This window comes from Tyto alba, unplaced genomic scaffold (assembly GCF_018691265.1).
Source record: "Tyto alba isolate M040663 unplaced genomic scaffold, T.alba_DEE_v4.0 Super-Scaffold_17, whole genome shotgun sequence".
Lineage (NCBI taxonomy): Eukaryota > Metazoa > Chordata > Aves > Strigiformes > Tytonidae > Tyto > Tyto alba.
In genome coordinates, this window is record NW_024881279.1 from 3,173,116 (window position 1) to 3,196,745 (window position 23,630).

At 45.2% G+C, this 23,630-nt stretch overlaps 1 protein-coding gene across 3 annotated transcripts; it reads left to right on the plus strand.

Moving 5' to 3' along the window:
• Nucleotides 1-1,475: 1,475 nt before the first annotated feature.
• KIF3A (kinesin family member 3A) lies at nucleotides 1,476-22,741 on the plus strand. 3 transcript variants are annotated; one of them, XM_042790134.1, is made up of 19 exons: nucleotides 1,476-1,535; nucleotides 2,934-3,216; nucleotides 4,517-4,661; nucleotides 4,901-4,985; nucleotides 5,476-5,581; nucleotides 6,359-6,498; nucleotides 7,421-7,618; nucleotides 8,010-8,184; nucleotides 9,476-9,577; nucleotides 11,168-11,239; nucleotides 13,135-13,143; nucleotides 14,728-14,884; nucleotides 15,771-15,951; nucleotides 16,261-16,371; nucleotides 17,137-17,262; nucleotides 18,368-18,421; nucleotides 18,567-18,635; nucleotides 18,839-18,963; nucleotides 19,491-22,741. In XM_042790134.1, the coding sequence occupies exons 1-19, from the start codon at nucleotides 1,530-1,532 to the stop codon at nucleotides 19,537-19,539; spliced, it is 2,193 nt and encodes a 730-aa protein (XP_042646068.1). In that variant the 5' UTR covers nucleotides 1,476-1,529; the 3' UTR covers nucleotides 19,540-22,741. The 3 variants fall into 3 exon arrangements, with proteins under 3 accessions (XP_042646068.1, XP_042646070.1, XP_042646071.1); XM_042790136.1 differs by lacking the exon at nucleotides 11,168-11,239; XM_042790137.1 differs by lacking the exons at nucleotides 11,168-11,239; nucleotides 13,135-13,143.
• The last annotated feature ends 889 nt before the right edge of the window (nucleotides 22,742-23,630 follow it).

The window sequence follows — 23,630 nt, forward strand, 5'->3', positions numbered from 1 at the left end:
AACACCCTTTTGCTGCATCCACAGCATCCCCAACACTTGCCAGGAGCTGTTTTCCTTCCAGACACTGGGAAGGATCCTTTTTTGTGTGTGTGTTTCATGGAGCACATGCATCTATGTCCCCCCTCAGGGCTGGGCCGCTGTGTCAGCATCCGTGTTTTCACCCTGTTTGCTTCCAACCAGGTTCTCTCCACCTCTCGCGACTGGTCTCTTCAGCTTTCCCCTTGTTTCCTTTTATTTTCTCATACAGCATTTTCTGTGGGGAGCTGATTCCAGTATTTTATGTTAAGCTTTTCCTAGTTCTTCAGCTTTGTCTGCCCACACATGACTCCCTATTCTCTCACTAGCCCTTTGGGTTATAAATTTTTCAGTGCTAAATTACACTATTAACCTACAAAACTTTGCATACAGTACAGCTGTGAGTAATACCGTGGCAATGTAAAATAGCAAAGTGACTGTGCGTGCTGAACACCCTGTCCTCAAGCTTCCTGACTCACCTGGTGACGCTCAGTTGGGGGTGAGGGAACTGTCATATTACTGGTGTGTTCCCGGCCCTGCCATACACCAGTGGGTTTGGTGGGTGAGATCAGAAACCCTTCTGGAAGCCCCAGATCAATCCTGTCCACATTCCTGCTCTGGCCTGCAACCCTCTGGCAAAAACACAGCACAACTGACTTACAGCCCTCCCTCCCCACCTTGCTCTGGGGTCCCGAGCAAAGGCATCGCGGGGCAGGGGTGTGGGATGGGACAGCACCCCACAACCTGGAGGATTTGGGTGGGCAGAAATACCCGGGGGCAGGAGCGAGACACTGATCAGAGATCAGGAAAAGGAGATGGAGTCCTGTCAGCTCTGGAGCCCTGACAGAGCCCCAGACCCTGTCAGAGCCCCCGAAGCCCCGTCAGAACCCCTGAATCCCTGTCAGAGCCCCTGAATCCCTGTCAAAACCCCTGAATCCCTGTCAGAACCCCCCAATCCCTGTCAGAACCCCCCAATCCCTGTCAGAACACCCAAATCCCTGTCAGAACCCCTGAATCCCTGTCAGAGCCCCCGAAGCCCTGTCAGAGCCCCCGAAGCCCCGTCAGTCTCCTCAGAGCCCAGAGCCCCATCAGAACCCCCAGGGCCCTGTCAGCCACACGGAGGCCTGTCACTCCCGCAGCCTCTCCAGGCCTAGAACCGGAGCCGCCCGGAGCTCTGTCGCGGAGCCGCGGGTACCGGTGACACCGATCGCCCCCCCCCGGTGCCATCGCAGTGACAGCAGCGGCCCGGCCCGCCCCGCGCCACCCCGGCGTATCCATGGCGACGCCAACCCCGCCCTCCCCCGCGTCGCTCCGCCCTCGTCATTGGCTGCGGCCTGCCACCAATAGCCGGCGAAGGGCAGGCCGGGCCCCTCCTTCCCTCGGCAGCCATTGGGTGCGCGGCCTCCGCAGCGTGCGAGGATTGGCTGGCGGGGCGGGGCGGGCGCAGGCGCGCTGCTGTTATTGTCCCGTTGTGCCGCCGGGCGGGGGGGTTTGCTGCTGCCGCTGCCGCCGCCATGCCGGTGAGACCCTCCCGCCGCGCTTCTGCGGGGAACGGGGTGTCCGCAGCGGGGGTGGGCGGCTGCCACTGGGCTCGGGGAGTGCCCATGGCTGGCCCTGCTGCCGTTCGGTTCTTCCATTGCTCGGCCCGTCGCTGACCGGAGCCGCCGTGGCCGGGGGTCGGGGAGGGGTGTCGCAGGTCCCGCGGCCTTTCCTCCCCAGGAATGGGAAATGGCGGGCGGCGTGTGCCTCTGAGGGGGGCTGGAGGGGTGGGGGGCCGCGGGTGGGGCGAGTCCGGTGGCGGCGGCGGCCCCTGGGCGCTGAGGGGAGGGGGGGTGTGTGGGGGGGTCTCGCCTTTAAGGTAAAACACCCCGGTTGGGGAAGGGACGGGGAGCGGGAGGAGCGCGGGGGCTGCTCAGGTCCCAGTTCCGGCCGCGTTTCGGCCTGCGTGAGCCTGGGGAGGGCAGTGCGTGGATCATCGTGACTCACTAATTCTGTAGCTCGTTTTAGAAACCTTCCTGCCCCTAAGGTGGGTAGAGCAGGGCTGTAGGAGCCCTCCTCCTTCAAGGTGAGGCATATCAGCCCCCTGCTTTCCCCAGAGCTACAAAAGCTGTTTCTGGCCTCTGCTGAGGCCTGAGAGGAATCTAGGCAGATGGCAGCTGGTGGGAGAGGTGCTTGGAAACCGGGTTTGTTTCTTGGTGACAGCCAAGATAGCTACTTTAGAAACAGTTAAATGCGCAGCTACAGCGCTTCTCGATAAGGGTGGTGGTGTCTTAGACTGTAGTAGATCAAATGGGCTTTATAGTTACTTGGTCAGGAGAGGCATGTCACATCATGTTAATCAGTGGTGTTTCCAAATTTGTACTTAACTACTTTGTGAAAGAAAACATTTGTGAGGTGTTTATAATACAGCATTTGAATTTTCGCAGTGGCTAAAATTCAGCAAGTGCATCGAGGCTTGTAACCAAAATGAATTCCCTTGAGCTGGTGCTCACTGGTATCTGCTTATGTCATCTGTAAGGTTGGAGACTTGTGTGCTCCAGTGAGTGAGCACGGTCAGTGGTAATGTGAAAGAAGGGCATGGCTGCAGCTGCTTCCAGGAAAATGCTTTCAGGTTGTTTGCAAGCATGAAATTGTTTCTTGAAGAAATTCTTAGATGATCTTGAATGTGAAGTTCTCAAGTTTTACTCGATCAGTTTCCACACTAGCAAGCAGAATAAGCTTGTGTTGATTTAATACATTACTCTTTCAGCTATAATTATAAGCCAGTTCTGGTTTTAAGTCCCCAGGTTCATGATCCTGTGGAGATGTATGCATCTACTTGAGTTGATTCAACAGCTTTTATTCTTAAACACACAGGTATGTTAAAAAGTAGTGTTAAAGCCTGTGTATTTTTTTTCTTGCTTTTTAAATAATTATAGATCAACAAGGCTGAGAAGCTGGACAAGCCAGAGAGCTGTGATAATGTCAAGGTGGTGGTTCGATGCCGGCCTCTTAATGAGCGAGAGAAAGCTACGGGCTACAAAATGGCAGTCAACGTAGATGAAATGAGAGGAACTATAACTGTTCATAAAACAGACTCATCCAACGAGCCTCCCAAGACATTTACGTTTGACACAGTGTTTGGACCAGAGAGTAAACAGCTGGATGTCTATAATTTAACTGCAAGACCTATTATTGACTCTGTCCTGGAAGGATACAATGGTAAGCCCCTTGTTTTAAGTCAAGGATCCCATCTCCTATTATTTGCATTGGAGTTCCTGCTGATCATATTTAAGGGAGTTTCACCTTCTGAGGGCTATAGCCCTGCATTGGTTCTTTTGTGGCCTCTAACTTAAAATAGCCTGAAGGTACTTAGTGGTTGTACCTACTATGATTATTAACAGTGGGAGACTGATGATGCACAGGACTCAGCTGAGGTCAGTTAGCTGTATGTTTTTATTCTGTATCTTCTGTTTGCAAAAGATATACTTTATCTCATTATCAGACTTCTCAGCGGCTCTTCACTATACAATTTCAGTAACCAGGCAGCTGCCACGGTCCTGCAGTGACTAGGTATGCATACCAGACTTGTGCATATAACTGCTGCATTTTTTCCTCTAAACTTTGCTGTTTTAAACTAAGATGACTAGTTAAACACATCTGTCCTACCCCACAGATAATATGTGGCTTCCTACAACTGGGAAGAGTATGACTGTGATTTGTGTGTATGTCTGTTATGCACGTAAATGTATTATGTAAAGGAGAGCAGGTGCTACTAAGGAAGCAAATTACTGCTTTCCATAACAGTATGTTATAAACAACAACAGATTACCAAGTGTTTAGAGGTTTGTAAAATGCCTAATAAGCTCTGGTGCTAACACACCCAGGCTTCAGCTGATTAAAAATCAGCTTTTCCAAACTGTAATGTCTGGCTTGACAATCAAAACTTGAGTTTTCAGCAGTTCTAGGTTAAACTTAAGAACCAGTGTATTTCTGGAGTACCAGAGTCTGAGATCTCAGTATGTTTTCTGGATGCTTTCCTGTGCAGGATGATTAGTCCAAATTGTAGCTGCGTCTGCAGGTTCAGAACTAGGCTTGTGCTGTGGCCTGGGTTGTAGAAGCCTCACACTGTTTCTGCTGTGGCTTAAAGCGCTAGCAATAGTTGGTTTTGCAGTTGGTATATAATCTTCCTCTAATTGACAGTGTTATTAATTGGGTTTGCCTTAATTATTTGTGTGTGAGACCTAAGTGTACTAGCACTCCATATAATCACTCTGCACAGTTAAAACAAGCTAACTTCTTAGATATCTTGCAGGCTGGATAAAACAGTGGCTCAGCCCTATTTGCTGCTGTTGTTTAGCATGTGTGTTGCTCCTAGCCTTGTACAATATCAGCTGGAGTGGGTGGAAATTTTAAACTCGTAAAAATAGAGGTGTTTAGTGCCATCAGGCTAAGAAGGGATGATGTAAAACAGCAGTTAGCAACTTCTTAGAGTTTGTTCATATATCTTCTTACCCTTCAGGTACTATTTTTGCATATGGGCAGACTGGAACAGGCAAAACTTTCACCATGGAAGGGGTCCGAGCAGTTCCTGAGCTTAGAGGCATCATTCCCAATTCCTTTGCCCATATATTTGGTCACATTGCCAAGGCAGAGGGGGATACAAGGTAAACACCTTTTCTTCTCTGCTTCTGTCTTTTGTGGGTCTGTCTATAGCAGGAGCTTGACCTTGTCAATGGCAACCGAAATGGTACCCTTGGCCCTAAGCGAACAACTCCTACATAGGCAGTTCTTAAGGGGGTTAGCAGGATTGCGCTGGTATATCACTGCGTTTCCTTTGCACTCTGTGTGTGTTGGACTTCAACAAATATCTTACTAAGAAAGCTACCCAATTGTTCATCTTCAGGTTTTTAGTTCGTGTGTCTTACCTAGAAATTTACAATGAAGAAGTGCGGGACCTGCTGGGAAAAGACCAGACACAGAGATTAGAGGTGAGCCTGCCATTTTGAAGGTGTTTGTTTTGAATCAGTGAGCAATATTTATATTTTAAAGACCAGAGAAGCATTTGAAGGGAAGTGGGAGGTCAGGCTCCTCAGCGCATGTACTACTTCCTTTAAGATACAGTAGCTGGATATCACTACTGACTTCTCTGAATTTTTTCCACTTGGTCACTTGTGTAGTGAGAAACTGGCTGTTCCATCCGAGTTAGTTTTGTGCCTGCAGTTCTACCCCAAAGGCCCCTCAGCAGTCTGTCTAGGAATTAGAGGCTGAGATTTGAAGTCGCTATTTGCCACTGGGGAAATCCGTGGAATGTTGTCCTGTGTGAGTCTTTATTCCTTAGCTGCTCTGATTCTGAGTGTTGGAGTGTTTTACTTTCAAACCAGAGCCTAGAGGAGTAAATCACTGTACTGTTACAGTAATACTGAAAATTGCTATTGGGGATCTCCTAAGGATGCTCCATCTAAACTGTTTCTCTCTTAGGTCAAAGAGAGACCTGATGTGGGAGTTTATATCAAAGACCTTTCAGCTTATGTCGTAAACAATGCAGATGATATGGACAGAATCATGACTCTGGGCCACAAGAACCGTATGTAGCCTTGGTGTGGGCTGGTTTATAGCTCAGCTGAAGGTCTGGTTGGGAGACCACAGTAAGAGATCCTGGTCCTAATGCTGGAAAGATTGTTCAGCTGAGCAGAGCAAAAAGGATACCTCCTCCCAAACCCCTTCTGTGCAGGGGTGGGTGAAGAAGGCTGTGCCTTCCACACTGGCCGGTGCCAGTGAGGGAAACGACAAAGAGGGGGATATAATGAGGGCAGTCAGTGTGGTCAGAACTACGAGTGTGTGTCTTGGTCCTTTTCCCTCTTCAGTTCTGATCAGGATGAACAACAACAACTAGTCCCTGTGCTGTGAGTGGGAGGTGGTTTGTTTTCTGGAAAACTTCTTAGTTAAGTTCAGATCCTTTCAAGACCTACAGCTTTGTCTACTTTTGCTCTTAGCATGGATTGCTATGTTCTTATTTATCAAAATACAGATGTTCTCTTGGATCAGCTGTGAATGTCTTAGGCTACTGATCTTTGTAGCCTTAAAGAAGCAGATGAGAACTGCTGCTCATGGGATGGGAGTCTGTGGTTGGCTTAGAGCTACAGCAGGCTGTAGCGCTTCTGCTAGTCCAGATTGGAGATGTGCTGCCACTTCAGTGTCCAAGAATATAGTTTGCTGCTGAGTCTGAGCATTCCTCTTCCAGATCTTCTGAAATACAGGGTTGGGTAAAGAGGAGGGGATACATCTCCTTTGAGAGCAGCAAGAGTGTTAGAGGATCATGTGATTCCTCCTGAAGATGACATTGCTTTTTCTCTTTTAAAAGGTTCTGTTGGTGCCACAAACATGAACGAGCACAGCTCTCGTTCACACGCCATCTTCACTATCACTATCGAGTGCAGTGAGAAGGGGGTTGATGGAAACATGCACGTGCGCATGGGCAAACTGCATCTCGTTGATCTTGCTGTAAGTAGGACCAGCCAGGTCTGCCATAGCACATGGTGGGTGTCTCTGCTCGTGGATGCACCGTGGAAGGCACAGTAAATGGCATGTCCCATGTTTCACAACCAAAGCTCAGACTTTTGTTTGACATCTGACTTCTGTGAAGTACTCACTCAGGGCCTTAAATCAGAGCTGTACCAGAAGAGTCTTTAGTGTGGCTAAAGCCTGTCCCAGTAAAAGGGCTCGCTTGCTTTTATACATTAATCATTAAATGGGTAGACTACATTGGAAAGAGCTCTCTGGACAGCAGAACTGGGTCTTTGGAAGAAGGTGTTTTTATTTTGAGCGTTGTAACCATGCTCTCTATCACTTACAGGTTCCTTCCCTCTGTTGCTCACTTTAAACCAATGTAATTGTGCTGGTAAAATGTGGCTTTAGCCCAGACTTTACACTGGAGTAATCTTCCCTGGAAAAGATGCAGGAAAGGGGAGACTAAAGGCATTCAGTGTCTGCATGTTAACTTTATTTACATGATGTATGTTTAGGTTGCTTTATGAAACTCTTTAAAAAAATTGCAGTGTTGCTTTTCTCGCTTGACCTGCTGATAGGAAAGGCTGGAGATGGTGCTTAGCAGCTCCAGCTGAGGTACAACAAGTCGTAACTGCTGACTTGTTGCTTATAACATTTTTGTTCACGGGGACAAAAATCCCAGTCTTCCCAACTGCATTACTTTGAGCAATCCAGCATTTGCTAGCACTGAAAGCTTTGGTTGAAATCTTTGAGGTGTCTATTAATGTCTGAGGTACTTAGCCAGGTTCTCTAGTAACAGATGAGGTGGTTAGTGACATGGCTGCTAGTGAGACTTCAGGTGTAGTTGATCCTATTTAGAGAAGAGAGATGCATTGAGGATCTGTAGTAACTTCTGGCTCCTGTTCCCTTTCCCCAGGGTTCTGAAAGACAGGCGAAAACCGGAGCCACGGGGCAGCGACTGAAGGAAGCTACAAAGATCAACCTCTCTCTTTCCACACTGGGGAATGTTATCTCTGCACTGGTGGATGGCAAGAGCACCCATGTGCCCTACCGTAACTCCAAACTTACACGGCTCCTTCAGGATTCTCTGGGGGGCAACTCCAAAACCATGATGGTAAGCTGAGATGCCCTTTCTCGTGCCAGCTATTGAGCTGTATTTTTACAGGAACAGCGTAGTGACTTTGCCATGAGAACAGCTTGACATTTACGTCTTTATTTCAGAGCTGTTTGCAGCTTAGAGAACGTTCTATGTGCATGTTTCCCTAATTTCTTCTCTTTGCCCCTGTACAGATGAAGTTCTGAACACAGTGCAAGTGTACGCATGTGTGTAAAGTCAAATAGAAGCTGTGCTTGGGTAGCAAAAAGCAGATTTGGGGTAGATGCAGCAGGATTGCTTGGGAAAGAGTAGCAGTGTGAGACTGGCAGAGCTGGGGATGGGTCCCTGAAATTGCTCGTTCTGGGCTCTGACACTGTCCTCCAGTAACTCGGCCTTCTGTGTGTCACAGTGTGCAAACATTGGACCAGCAGACTACAACTACGATGAGACTATCAGCACTCTCAGGTACGCAAACCGAGCCAAGAACATAAAGAACAAGGCCAGGATTAATGAAGACCCCAAGGATGCTTTGCTCCGCCAGTTTCAAAAAGAAATTGAAGAGCTTAAGAAAAAACTGGAAGAAGGTGCGATTCCCCTTCTGAGAGTTTCTCTCTCTACCAGTGCTTGTTCTGTTTGCGTGGGAATGTTCTTTGCTGTTTGAAGATGTCATGCGAGTTTGATAGCTGCTACAGGCCGGTGTTTTGGTTTTGCTTGCCCTGCTGTATTCCAGGTGAGGTGGCCGGTGGTGGCCAGCGGTGGCCCGGCTTTGCCCACTAGGTGGCACTTGGCACGAGGCTGAACTGTGGCTTCTGGGCTCAGTTTAGCTGTGCCTGGTCTTGCCTGGAGAGCTTGAGGGCTCTGGGCACAGTGTAGGGATTTAAAAGGTACCCTAACAAAAGGTCAGATGTTTTCTCTGTTTGAGGAGGGAGGGATGTGTTTTTTAGGAGAAAAATGAACCGAATTTGTGGAGCTAGAACTGTGGCTGGCTTTCAAACACAGCATAGGGAAACAAGAAGCTTCTTTAAGCCCTGTAACTTCATGCCTTTGTGACACTGTTAGTCCATCAGCATCAAAGGACCCTGCCACAGGGCTGCTTAAATAGTGACCTTGGCACAACATCTCTCTCCAGAGATGCTTAAGGCACAGAACAGCTGGAGCAGTAACTCCAGCAGGGCTTGCTGTGGAGTCTGCCCCATTCTGGAGGAGCAGGAAATGGTCAGTAACACCTTCCTCAAGGGTTGGAAGCTGGATGTAGCTGTTTTGTCATTGGTGGGGTGTGGGGGGGTGCTGCTTAAAATTGAGACTCTAAGCAGCAGAACATACAGCCTTACATTTGCGAACATTACTGGGAGACCAGGATGTTGGATTCTAATCAGTTTCGTTTCCAGACTAAGCCTAAAACATCTGAGTATCGTGTCTGCAGTGGCAGCAATGATAAGCATTTGTGGAACTGGACATGTTTCTTGATTACCAGCCATCTAGCTTCATGTATGCAGGTGTCTAAGTATGAACTTTGTTCATCTGTTTTCTCTTCCATCTGAGATGGAAGAGAAGGTATGGGGAGATCCTGATAGGAAAACTTTGTAGCTTAACAGTTCATCAGTGCAAGGATGCTTTATTTCCCATGAAAAGCACCCACTTGAGCTTTAACACACACACACACACTGACTTCACAACATTAAATTGCTTATCTGGATTTTCCTTAAGTTTCCTGAGCCGTGAGAAGCTGTCTGTCTGCTCAGCAGTTAGTGAATTCTACAGGTGCTTGTAAGCTTATGTCAGACACTGCTGGGTTTGGACAAATGCAGCTGTCACAGTAACAAGCTGATAAGAGGGGAAGGAAAACGCATCAAAAAGCATACTCCTCTGTTGTAGGGGAAGAGATATCTGGTTCTGAGACCAGTGATTCTGAAGAGGAGGATGAAGATGACGATGGGGAGATTGGAGAAGATGGAGAGAAACGGAAGAAGCGGCGGGGTAAGGCAGTAGAGATTCCTGTCAGTGCCACCAGTTTCCTCTGATCCAGGAGCTGGTGTAGGCAGAGGCAAGTGGGGAAAATTGGAGTGGTAGAGCTGCCCTACTGCCGCTGCAATTATCATGCCTCTCCTAGAAACGAAGCTATTTGGTGCCGTCTCTGTAGATGGACAGCTCCGAACCTGTGTAGTATCTGCTTCCACTTGGGTAGTTGTGCTTGTGGTAACATCCTCTTTTGTGGTGGCTCCCTGGTTGCCGCAAGGTGGCTGTGTATGGCTTGACTGGTGGTGTGGAACTTCCCCTGCTTGCAGAGGTGGGAGGAAGAAGGCACCAAAGATCAATGGTAGGCAGATGTGGTTTTTATAACCATGGGAGTGGTTGGAGGGGAATTTTGTCTGTGGTTTAGGCAAAGGATTCATCTGTCTTATGGATGTTCAGTAGCTGACTCTTCTGGTGGTGTCCTATTTTATGTTGATAGAGGCAAAAAGCTTGACCTTTTGATGTCTTTGTGCAAGCTGAAAAGCTGAATGGGAGCTGCACATCCCTTGTTTGGGAGTGCTCTGGAAATCCCATGGTGAAGTTTGCTTTGTCTTACACCAGTGTTAAACTACTGCATAACATCTAAACCCCAGGGGATGTTGCTGAACCTAGAACTGCAGGTCCATGTGTACCGTGGGATGCTCTGACTTCCAGGGAGCTTGCTGTGCCCCTAGGGTGCCTCTGATGCTTCTTCACGGGGAGCGGAGAAGTCAAGCCCAGTGCTACACCTCAATTTCCAGCTTCTCCAGTAAACTAATTTTGACATTCAAACTGCATTCCTGTCCTGGAGCACCCACATCTGTTTAAAAAATTCCTGTTAAAGCATTCCTGCTTTAGATGCACTCTTCGTTTTTGGTATCTGTCCAAGGAGAGTCATGAACGACCTTAGTTATGCCTTTGGTGATCGTTGTAACAACTTCATTTTTCACCTTTTCGTAATTTCTAGAAACAAAAAGATTGAACACTGTCTCCATCAAGAGCCAAGTCCTGCCTAAATCTCATCCCAAGAGATGACCTTCAAAATTTTTCTTGAAAGGAGTAGGGGGCAAATAACTAACTTAACTTCTACTCTAAGTTCCCTAAGTAAGGGTGCTGCTCAGCAGGAGTACGCAGAGTCTAACTGTCCCTGCATAAGCTGATTCTGCCTTCCAGAGGGAAGAGTGCACATTGCCACGTACATAAGACTGGAAAGGACTCCTGGTCACTGAATCCTCTGCTACTGCAGATGTCCACAGCCTTCTCCACTACGATCTAGTTTCCTGTGCTGTTGTTGCTTGAAATGGAAGCTGCCTTGGCATGTTGTTTTAAGCTGTAGGCTGGTTAAGATGGGTTTTAACTGAAAGTGTCTTTCTGAGCATGCTATTTTGTGCTGGGAAATGGTGGCTTTGCGAGCTGAGTCTGGGAGGGAACCTAGCAAATGCTTCCTAATGGGAACTTGTGCCTTTTTCAACTAGGTTGCTGGCCCTTCTGGGTTTCTTCCCTTTAGAACTAACTTCCCATCTGCATGTTTCTTCCTCTCTGGGTTTTTCTGTGGGACGCATTTCTGTTTTCCAGGCAGTAGCAGCAGCAGTAGTTCAGACTCCACATGCTCTGTCATAGAGAAACCTCTGGATAAGTCCTTCACTAGTGAGTGGGAGCTCTTAAGTCCTTTAAGCTTTGGCCTTTCCATAATCTGCACACTCCATTTTGCGATGCTGCACTCTTCCCCGCTATGTCCGTTGGAAAGATAAACCTGAACTTTAAACTCCGCTAAAGCATGCCTTTTCTTTGCTGCTTCTATGCTTGAAACAGTTGTTCAATGTGCACGTCGTTAGCCAGATATGTGAGAGAATAGGAAGCAATTTAGTATGCTGCTCGAGCAAGATTTAAAGACAATTGCAAAATAATAGGTTAAAAAAAAAGGAGCTTAACAGCAACTTGTGTTAAACACTCCGTCTAAAATATCAGGAGTCTGAGCTAACTTTGTGGGAGATGCTACAGTATGAAGTAATAAAAAGGACAGCTAGACATGTGAAATGGGTTCTGCTATGTTATATTGGACTCTGCCTTCACAAAATTAGTTTTGGAGAAATGGGATGGAGCAGTCAACAAACAACACGAGGTTTGTACTTGCAAAGAAAACATGGTAACGCTTGGTTTAACTAGCTTTATTTTGGCAGATACTTAAGGTCCTCAGTGGTGGTTGGGGTTTAACTGCCCCATGACATTAAGTTCTTGATCACTGTGGGACTTAGTTCAGAGAAACAAGGGATCTAGATTTTGGTCTAGCAGTGAGGAAAGTCTGGTCTGCTCCTGGTCAGTGAGTGGGCTCTGTCCCTATAAAAACCCTACAGTGATTTAGTGATGACTGAAGAAATAAATCACATCTAAGGACTTGGCTTGGAGGGACTTAACCTACTGTTGTGGTTGTCTTATATAGATGCAGTTCACTTTCCTCCCTGTGTGGAGAGAGTCTGGAAAGTATTGCTGTATAGTTACAATTCAATTAAACTCATACTAGTTATGTTAGTGGAACACATTAGCTTGGAGAAAGTGTGGTAACAGGTTAAGAAGGATCACAACCGAAGGGAGACATTTGGTGGGTCGTATGATGGTAGGCTTGGAATCTGCTTGCTTCAAACTTGCTCTTTCAAAGCTTGCTTGAAACCTGAATATTTTATTTGGATGAGGACAGTTAATAGCAAACCACTGGTGTGGCAGTGGCCGGATGAGTCCATCTCCTGCAACTTTGGAGGACACCTCTGTTGTGGAAGTTGCACTGGGCTTTTGGTGATAAGGATAAGTGTGGCTGTATGTGGTTTGGGATATTAACTGTCCTCAAGCGTGACCCTTTTGCATGTGGTGTCTTTCATTGTCCCTTTCCTGTCCTGCCTTTTTTGCTGCACTTGCTTGAGTAACGAAAACTGGCTATATACCTCTATGGAAGCATCAGTTACTGCAAATTAACCTACTAATACCTTGTATAATTAAATGGAGAAATCTTGTGTTGAGACTCCCTATGTGCAACTGTCATGTATCTTGCAAAGAATTGGCTTGGAAACTTGGTTAATACTTAGAACGAGTCTTCTGTATACTAATATTTTACATGTAATAGAATTGGCTATCTTGAGCCGGGGAGGGGTGGGGTGGGAAGTCTCTTATTGAAGAAGAAATCTACCCTCTTCAATTGTTTCTCAGGGCATGATCTTTGCGGCAGGCTCATAATGTTACGTTTAGATTCTGCATTGCTTTGAATGGGCAGAAGAATGCAAGAGAGCTGAAGATTATCCTGGATATGCAAAGCACTCTGAAGTACAGAAACTTTCTCTGCTTTAGCATAAAATCATGATGCATTAATGTTTGCTCTAATGGAGTTTTTTTGTGATGATTATCCTGTGTTTACTCTAGAAACATGCCTATAAAATTGTTCTGATGCTGATGATCTTTATCCAAAATGATCAAAGCAATAATATATTTTCTTTCCTCCTTTTATGCATATGCTGCCTCTCTGCGATTTGCTTTCTACTTCCTCTTAATGCAAGATCAAGCAGGTTGGTGTCATTGTTTTCCACCTCCTTAGAATACAATTGCAGAGCCTGTGAAAGGGTCTTACAACTTGCTTTGGCTCACCTTTTTCTCCTAAACTGAGAATATATGGGGCTGTGTACTAGCAGCAGGAAGCCTTTATCTGGATTACCTCTTTTTGTATGATGAGCTCTGTATAGCACTTTCAGAAAGCTGCTTACTCAAAGACTAATTAGAGAGATTTTTCTACCACAAATCTTGAAATAAGTGCTTATTATCTGATGCCAAAGTTTAGCAGATGGAAACTAAGACATTGTTTGCTGTAGTGCTGAAGTCCTTATCGTGCCACAAAGCTAACTCTTGTGTGCATGTACAGATGTATAAACAGATATGTACATATGTGTTTACAAATACAGTGCATTTTGTCTGCTAGAGGTCCTATAGGTACATAAATGAAGCTGAATGCCATGAAGACTGGAGGGAAGGGCAGCCTTTTACTGAACAACTTCCTTGAGCACATTTTGACCATATGCATTATGTCACTGAAAAACAGTCTCTTAACAGTCAGTGGCTTCTGTTAGTTTCTAGGCATCTGGATTCTATGGGGTTTTTTCTCTCATCTAGAGAAGAGTAAAGTAAGAAAGTGAAGGATTCGCTTGTAGTGAATAAAGGGAGATTTAGGACTTGGGGGAGACTTGTGGGTTTGCGGAGATACACGTAGGCTGGGTGCTCTCTCACTCCAAATAACCCCCAAGGATATATCTCTGTGTTCACTCGCCTCAGGCACTCTTGGGATTACAATGAAAACTGACTCAGACTGGTGGAATGACTTCCAAGAGCAGCAGCCTCACGCTTTGTTTCAAAATCACAGGGGTTTGGGACCAACCCTTCAGGCCAATAGGTTCACGGAGTTGCCCTGGCTACTTCCTTTGTAACCCTCTGAAATGTCCCTGGTTTGTTGTAGGAGTAGCTATGTTGTAAAGCTGATAAGTCACAGCAAACCTCAGTACTTTCAAATCTGTGGGTAGTCACTGTTACATAGCTTGAATACCATCAAAAAGTTTCTTTAATTGTCTATTTTTCATAGGGCTGTTCTGAATTTCTCAAGTCTCTGTATGTTCATAGTAGTATGTTCTTAAAATTCTTTGCCATATGTAATCATGTAAGGACAATGAACAAGGGGTGTGGTGGGGATGCTAATCTGGAATTTGAGTATGCTATTCCTGGTAGCGTAGCTTTCGTAGCTGTAGTTTAAGGCAGTCTTCTGTTTTTCTTAATTTGGCTTGATCTACGTAGTTAGACCATCTGAGTTTCCAGCTCACACTTCTCTTTAGGCGGTGTTCCTTCTGTAGGTATTCTTCATATTTACTATTTGGGGGGGCATTATGTTACAGTTAGTTATATAGCATTCCTTCTCTGTAGGAACTGGTGACAACTGGTCAACGTTAAAATGGGATTTGAAAGACAGAATTGTGCCCAGCTAGAAGCTGACATCTATTCAAATTAATTTTTGTTAAATGCAAGTTTTGAATCTGAACTTGGAAAAAGAGCTGAGAGACAGAGGCTGTCGTATTTTTCTATGAATTTATTTGTCTGTATCCCTTCCAAAGGCAAAAAGAAAGTTTCCCCTGATAAGATGGTAGAGATGCAAGCAAAGATTGAAGAGGAAAGAAAAGCTCTTGAAACTAAGCTGGATATGGAAGAAGAAGAAAGAAACAAAGCCAGAGCTGAGCTGGAGAAGAGAGAAAAAGACTTGCTTAAAGCTCAGTGAGTACCCTGCTCTGAGCAGTTTGTGTGGTTGTGTGGGTTTTTCCTTCCTTAATCTACAGCTCAGTTAGGGGTGTCTGGAGATGCATGGTGAGGTGCTGTCAAACTTTGTATAAACTGAACGTCAGCCCTTGCTATTATCAAAGTGAAAGAGGAGCTTACTCTCCTTTCAGAGTTTAGAGCAGATGGAAAAGACACTTTATCCTTTTGCTGCTTCTTTCTTCTTAACTGTATCTAGTTGTGCAAGATAGCCCAGAAACGTAAATGAGTCCTCCAAACTCTGGAGACCTGTGAAGAGCAGCAGTACTGCTGTACTGCTTTGTCAGTGGGCAGTAGCTGTGTAGCAAGCCGGGTTTCCTGCAGCACACTGTCACGAACATGTTATTTGGGGTGTAGAGGTTCTCCACCCTGGAGTTGAAAAGCTGCTGAGATCGTACTGGCCCATGCAAATTGGACAGTCCTGCTGTCAGAGGCTGCTCCAACAGCAGCCAGCGTTCCTGGTTTGCACCTCGAGTGCCCTGCCTTCATCTCTGTTCACTTGCTTCCATTTCTGCAGCCGCCTCTGGGCACCGCTGTGCTGTCTGGGCCCATGTGGAGCAGGTGCCTTGGGTAGCCTAGTAATATTGCTGGGGGCTTGCAGCCCCTCACAGAGGGCTCTTGCAGCAGGAGAGGCTTCTCTGCTGACCTGGTTTTGCTTGAGAGAAAGCAATGGGAGCTGGAACTTGGGGAACTCCCTGCATTCACTTGCACTACCTCACCCCCGCTTAAACCCTTGGCAGAAAGACAAGTTTTTCCAGCCCTGTGAATGCTGTCTGGGCTGTAAAACTGAGCTGGACCTGCTGCCTTGCACTGTAGGATAGGAAGTTTTACACTTACCTGTCTCTAGACAAGAGCACCAGTCCCTGTTGGAGAAACTGTCTGCATTGGAAAAGAAGGTGATTGTGGGAGGAGTGGACTTGCTGGCAAAAGCAGAGGAGCAAGAGAAGCTTCTAGAGGAATCGAATATGGAACTGGAAGAGCGAAGGAAGAGAGCAGAACAGCTTCGCAAGGAGCTTGAGGAGAAGGAGGTGGGGTTATATGCTGTAGCTGTCTGAAAACAGTAATGGTGGGACACACCATATTGTGTGCTGTGGCATTGCTTACGTGGATGAAATGTGGCTCTGCTCTGAAAGCACAGCACAAGCAAATGTCTTCGGAGGCCATGCGATGGCAGCGCAAATGCTGTGGGTCTGAGCCAGCCTGGCTAAGCCAGATCTCCGTGCCTTTGGCAAAGGCTTTGTTTTGTTCAAGTAGTTTTTTCCTCTTGTTCATGCTATTGCAGATAGTTTCTTTGATTATGCTAATGTGTGGATGTCTGTGCTAAATGTTGCACGCAGCAAGAACGTTTGGACATTGAGGAGAAGTACACCAGCCTCCAGGAAGAAGCACAAGGGAAAACCAAAAAGCTGAAGAAAGTTTGGACCATGCTTATGGCTGCAAAGTCAGAGGTTAGTGTGTGAAGTCCTCAGCCTGTGATCACGTGAGGGGCTATAGCTGGGAAGGGTAAGCCATCCACTTCGTAGCAATAGAAAAAGTGCCGGATACTTAGAAACGTCCTTGTGCTGTCCATTTGGCTCACGTAATTCAAAAAGTAATTCTGGTGTCAGACCTTCACAGGAGCACGTTGTAGAGCTTTTCACCAAGCCAAGCTGAGAAGGGGGTATATGTGAGACCCTGAGAGATTCAGAACTTTAAGGAAAAATGTTGGTCATTTCTGAAACAAAGTTCTTTGACAGCCCAATCTCTTGCTTTGCAGCAGCCCAAATGCTCCTTTGCTCTTAGCTGTCTGTCCTTTCTGCCTGTTGCCCTTGTTATTTCTTCCTCAGTCACTAGATCAATGTGTCCTTTGGCTGGTATCTAGAGTTTGTTTCATGAAAAGTGCATTTTGTCTTTTGGGATCAGAGATTTTCCTTGAAATCTTGCTAGGGAAATAACTTGTCTGCGCACTCTTGGCTCTTAGCTGGTGCAGAGCTCAGATTGGCAGAAGGCCAGTTTCATTTTTATGAAACTGAGAACTTAATGCTACTTTCAGCCATCTCTGAGCTGGAATGTTTTACAGAGGGTTTATTCTTCAGAGATAAATATTCCAATACTTGCAACCAGTGGTTGCTTTTGTTTCTCAAACCTTGTATAGGCAGACGACTGTTCCCTTTTAGGCTGTAGCATGTCTTAAGCTAGCTCTGATGCCTTTCAAATGCCTGGTTTGTCTTCAGATGGCAGATCTGCAACAAGAGCATCAGAGAGAGATTGAAGGATTACTAGAGAATATTCGGCAGCTGAGCAGGGAACTTCGTCTTCAGATGCTTATCATAGACAACTTCATTCCTCAGGACTACCAGGTAAAGAGAAAGGACCTAAGCCTGTGGCATACGACTATGCTATGCATGCTGAGCTTTTATTCTGCCCAACAAATGGGATGAGTTGGCTCCTTTTCTCTTCATGAGGTATTCACAGTGAACTGATTGACACATGTCTGTAAAGTAGCACAGATGAGTTGGTGTGTTCCTGTGAACCTCTGTTGTGGCTCAGCTGTGTGGGTGCAGCTCAGCCGCATTCATGTGTTTGTGCTGTTATTTTGATTATTAGAACCAGGTGGTGATAAAGTAGGAAAAGATGCTTTTGTCGAGTGACCTGTGTAACCTGGTGGACTTCTGCTTGAAGTTTAACTGCAAGGTGATCAGAGTTAGTGGGTGCATTTGACTCCAAAACCAGCACAATGATGTGAATAATGAATGCAGTGTGGCTTTGTTGTATTTCTCAGGGATTTTGATAACTTTGGCTACGATTCCATAGTGGTAGAATCTGTTTTAGGGAAGCAGTGTATAATGTGTCAGGGGCTGTAAGCAGAGGGATATACCAATCTCAGTTGTCTTGCAGCATATTTTCCTAATGGTTTAAAAAAAAAAAAATCACATTCAGCATGCATTTGACTGGTATATTCCCTGTGTGCCAATGCTCTGGGTCTGTTCAGAATGTCTTTTTTACACTGTGCTTGAGCTAATGTCTGATATTAATACAAAATAGAAAGGCTGAACTCGGAATTCTTCCCTACCTGGTTTCCTTATGACCCCAATATCTAGAAAATTCATGATGAACTTAAATATGATGCATGATATTTAACAGAAAATACAAAAGCTATTAGACTTAATCTTTCATTTTTTCCATATTATAGTGTGTTTATTGCTATCCTGATGGCATCTGTGTAATGGGAAATGCATGCTTTAGTGGGAACTCCACTGTATACAATTTGAAGCGGTATTTTTCTTCTGTACTCTTCAGAGTGTAAATTGGGGTTTTTGAACATAAGGCTGTCCTGGTAATGACTCGGAATAGTCAGGACTGTTCTTAAGCAGCTTGTCTGGGCCTTTATGGATGTGTGTTCTGGAAAATGCATCTGGTGTAGATTGTCCAAGTCTAACAATTACTGTTCTAATTTATTTCTAGGAAATGATTGAAAACTACGTTCACTGGAACGAAGACATTGGAGAATGGCAGCTGGTAAGCTCGCTGACTGGCTCATGTACAAGCTGATGTTAGCATGAGCTTCTGAGGAATTTATCCATTTACTTCTGGGCTCTACTAAAGCTGTAGTCAGTTTTACTGTGCATAGTAGACTTTACTAACAGACCTTTCTTTCTTTAAGAAATGTGTTGCCTATACAGGAAACAACATGAGGAAACAGACACCTGTTCTGGATAAAAAAGAAAAAGATGTGAGTAACTTTTTAAGCATGTACTGAACTGCATGGGTCTAGGTTCTGCTGCCTGTGCCTAGCACTGTGTTTTTATAGGGAAACTGTCCAATTTCAGTTTTCTTCTCTTTTGAAGAGATGAATCTTTCTGGTGTTACAAAAGCACTGTTGATCAGTGTATAAAATGATTCTGGCGTTTTTGTTTTGTGGGATTTTTTTTGTAGCCCTTTGAAGTGGACCTTTCCCACGTTTACTTAGCTTACACTGAAGAAAGCTTGAGGCAATCTCTGATGAAGCTGGAGAGGCCGAGGACTTCAAAAGGAAGATCCAGGCCCAAGACGGGTAGAAGGTGAAGAACTTTGGAGTATCTATATGTAATAGGGGACTTACCCAGGGAAAGGCTTAAGTTTGTGCATGCAAACTTACCATAAGTCTTCAAACATTTGCTTAATGAGAGGACAGAATACTAAAATTTTGCACGATATAAAGTTTACCAGTGCCAAGTGTGACAACCAAGCTGAAATCTCTTTACTACAGTAAAATCTTGTCCAGAAAGGCTTGCTTGGGGATTTTTTGATGCCCTTTTGTGCTGCATTCCCCTCTTCAGGCTTCTTGCTTTATTTTACTGTGTTCTGTGGTTCAGTTTAACATCTGGCACATTGACAGTGCATATACTGTTATTACTGGGAAGTAATGTGCTGTTGGGGGAGATTTCAGCCTGGATTTTCTCAGTTATTTTTATTTGGGTTTGACAAATGCTTGTGGAGGAGTAACATTGTGTAGGTTTTGACTTGAAATGTGGCTGGTCCCTGTTTTTCCTAGACAGCATAATGATGTGTGTATGGTGTTATTTTTCCCTTTCTGCTCTCCAAACAGAAAACGTTCGGCAAAGCCAGGAACCGTCATTGACTCTCTGCTGCAGTAGGTGTGACCTGTTCAGAATTGCTGTAAAAATCAGTGAGTGTATAAGATTTGGCCAGAATATGGAATTCAAGAGATGGCACAATTTGACATGGCTATAAAATCCATGCCTTGCTGGTATGGAGCTTTATTTAAAAAAAAAAAAAAAAAAATGTATTTTCTCCTTAGTTGCCCATATATTGTATGTTATATTAACATAATATTAACTGGTATATATGATGGTTGTGAAATTCCATGTGTTAAGCGTGTTGTGCAGGGAAGCTCTTTTTGGAAATCCTTGTTGAAATGTATAGAAAATAAGGGTTCTAGATGTGTGTTTAAGTGCTAGACATGTTAGCTCAAAACGGTTGATGAAATCCTAAAACTTAAGGCTGGTAAACCTGGTTTATGCCCTGCTTTGCACATAACCAGCAGCTTTCACTATTGTCCTCTGTTGCACTGATCTGTGTTTGAATGTGGTTGCTGCAAACCTTTAAGAGCATCAGACCCTTTTATTTAAATATTCCTCACTGTGGCTGTTAACCTGATCGGATTGTGTATCAAATACGCAGTCTTTTTCCCTTAATTTGCTGTCTTGCTGTATGAAGAAAGTAGTTGGGCAGGGGAAGTGTGAGCCGTAAAAGTCTGAGATGTCTGGGAAGGGACCATGCTCTGGTTAAATGCAACAGAAAACAAATGTGTTTAGTGCTTTTATTTTTGTCTGTGTGTGATTTGCTGACACTGTGGAGAATGAGGCCTTCGATGCGAAGGCAAGAAAGAGCTTTGTTTTTTTCTCTTCCTCCTTTTAAGGCTGTGTTGCAGCATTGATTTGGCTGCTTTTTATTCTTCTGAGCTGGAATTTTTTTGAACGTATGTGAATTATTTTGTAATCTGAACAGCAGAGATTATTTAAGGGGAATGCTATAACACTAGGACTTTGCTTCAGCCTTGGGACTGTGAGCATTATGGCTCCATCTTTTCATCCCTGGCTACAAGGGCACTGGGCCAATGCCCTGAACTGAGGATGGATTTGATTTTTCCTGTATTAACAGGCATGAATTGCCCAATGTTCCCAGAACAGTAACATCCCCTGAAATAGCTGATACTGTTTGTGTTCCTGTGTAGACTGTCATCTTGGGTTTCTGGCTATGCTCTGAGAGGAAAGTTCTGGTCTCTGATAATAACCATTTATCTGTGGTGGCTGCTCCTTTTCTTTGATATTTATGCTGCTAATAGACACATATCACTTTAATACATTGCTTTTGTGTCACAGAGAAAATGCATCTCCTTAAGACTCGGTGTGCTTTGTAAGTTCTGCTGGAGCACATCAGCTGTAGGCGTCTTAATGGCTGTAAGTTCCACGTAATCATAGTGTTACCTAGGGGTTTAAAAAGCTAGGATTACGAATAGGAGAAATTGGGTCTGTGAGCATGACAGGAAGGGCAAGACAGCTCCTTAGGTGCCCTGGGTCCTTGCTAGTAGTCATGTTTGCAACTACCAGAGTGTCCTTGTGAAGTACTTAAGGTAGTTAGAAGTTGATAGCCCTTTCTTACTGTCGTGGTGCTTAACTGGGTGTACCTTGGGGCTCTGTGACAGGATCTGCAATAGTTAAAACTGGTCTTGTAAGGCCATATTTTGCTCTGGCGATATATTCAGTGCTATTTTAAATGAGTTGTAAGCTTTTCCCTGTTTTTAAATGAGTTTTTTCAGGATCATGACCTAGAACATACTGCCCTCTGTTTTGGGGGGGAGGGAGTGTCACCTAAGTTCATGCAAGGTCTGGCTTTGTCACCTAAGTTCATACCAGATACAAATACAAACTACAAACACCAGCATTTATTTTCTTTAGCCTAGTGCTTAGAGGTAAATAATCAGAATTTTGGTCGACCTAAGCTGTAGCTGGTTTTGCTTTTGAAGAGCTGACTTTACTTTGAACGTGCTTGGATAGAGTTGGGTTATCTTGTGTTACACAGTTGTCATCCAACAAGACAGACTGAAAATGGCTTAAGCGCTGTTTTCTCTTAGGCCTTATGTCAGTTCTGAGTCCAAGCAGATAGATGCATAGTTTTGGCCTGTACTAGTTCTCAGAACCAGGGAAAACTGTTTTATTTCTCTTTTGTGTTACATTGTCTTGTGCTAAGATTTGTTGAATGATCTATTTTAAGGGGGTTTCTCCTGAACTGTGCTTTCAAAAAGACCAGTGAAGTCTTTTACCAGACAGACATCAGTGGCTTAAAGATACCACTGTGAACCATTACACTGCATTTAAAATATTTACAACTGAACTATAAAGGCTTATGCTTTATGATTTAATTAATGTTACAGTCCTGCTGCTGAAAACAACAATATTTTACATATTTGTGAGCCTTGGGGCAGAGGAAACACTTAATAAATAATTGCTTGCACTCCTTTGTAATTGGCAGATTGGAGAGATTTGTTGTAATATCCTGTTTACAGGGGCTTGTATGACAAATTATCTGCTCTTACAAGGGAACTTCATTTAAAGTGGAACACTTATGGTCATGATGATCTATCAGCTTGTCTTACCTTGTAACTGGTGTGTTTGGTTGAAGTTCTGGGAACTTAGTTTTAAAACCAGGGAGTCTGGCCTGCAGGTTTACCATACGGGCCACCTCTAGCCCTGGACAATCTGTGAATGTCTAAATGGGTCCATAACATATTTTAATGAGGAAGGGGCTTGGTTTGTATGGGTTTTTTAAGAGCTTAATACAGCCATTCTCATCCTAGGTCAGTACGTGCTCTATAGTATTTATCAAAAACCATATTACCATAATATATATATTGTGAATGGTCATCTTTGCATCTTGCTACCAGAGGATTCCCCTCATTCCAGAAAACTGATTTTAACGCTGAGGTTTTTGATGCTTTATGTTGTTTGTTGTGTAAATTTATTTCCTATTTAACTTGTTTCTGATCCTTTCTTTAAGAGGGGAAGATGGTCCTTAGTGCCTTTCACTGACTATACTGTCTGCATGTGTCCAGCTTTCCCCCTTCTCAACAGCTCTGCTTAGCCAGTCCTGTATATAGGAAAAATTGCTAATATGTTTGTATAATTTGTCTTCCTATTTATTGGTTTTCTAACTCTGTTTATTTCTGATTATTCTTTGTTTTACGATTAAACTTTTATTCATTACATTGTATATATCAGTATTGTGCCCCCAGAGCATGTTCATACCAGGAAATAAAATTCTGGATTCCTAGTTCCACCTCTGTGCATGGTTTTATACATTCAGCATCTTTTGGACTCAGCTGAGTCAGAAGGTGGCTGAAATAGTCTGCGTAGCTCTGGCATATACAGCACTTGTTGAAGTGGGTTTGGGGTGTGTGGGGTCCCCCAGGGCAGTGGGCACCAAGCTCTTGGGGGAGAGGCAGAACAAGAGGATGCTCTGCCTGGCTCCAGAGGAGATGGGTGGGATGGGGCCGATGTGTGGATCAGGAGCTGTGCCCCCCGGGTGGAGGAGAGCCCGGCAGAGCCAGCGCAGGGATGGGGCAGCAGCTTCTCTCCTGGAGTGCTTGGTGCTGCCCTGGGGCTGCAGCTGGTGGGGAGAAAGCTTCGCACACTGCTCTGGCTTTGAGGGTCCTTGTGTGACAGGGCAAGCCTGTCCCACCCCGCACTGGTGCAGATGGTGTGAATTTACCTGCAGGAATGGGAGATCATAGAGTTGCAGACTGGTTTGGGTTGGAAGGGACCTTCAAGACCCTGCCCCAGGGCAGGGCCCCCTTCCCCCAGCCCAGGGTGCTCCCAGCCCCGTCCAACCTGGCCTTGAACCCTTCCAGGGAGGGGGCAGCCACAGCTTCTCTGGGCACTCTGGGCCAGCGCCTCACCCCCCACACAGGGAAGGATTTCTGCCTTACATATAGCCTAAATCTGCCCTCTCTCAGTTTAAAAGTGTTACCTTGTCCTATTCCCACCCCCTGATCAGGAGTCCCTCCCCACCTTTCCTGTCCCCCCCTGTAAGCACTGGGTGGACACTCGAAGGTCTCCCCGGAGCCTTCTCTTCTCCAGGCTGAACCCCCCCAACTCTCAGCCTGGCCTCCCAGGGGAGCTGCTCCAGCCCCCCGAGCATCTTCATGGCCTCCCCTAGCTCTGTTTCA

Bases quoted from the DNA above. Each gene is read 5' to 3' on its own strand.
- KIF3A (XM_042790134.1), top strand. The intron at 3,217-4,516 runs GTAAGCCCCTTG...CTTACCCTTCAG, and splicing joins TGTCCTGGAAGGATACAATG to GTACTATTTTTGCATATGGG. The intron at 5,582-6,358 runs GTATGTAGCCTT...CTCTTTTAAAAG, and splicing joins GACTCTGGGCCACAAGAACC to GTTCTGTTGGTGCCACAAAC.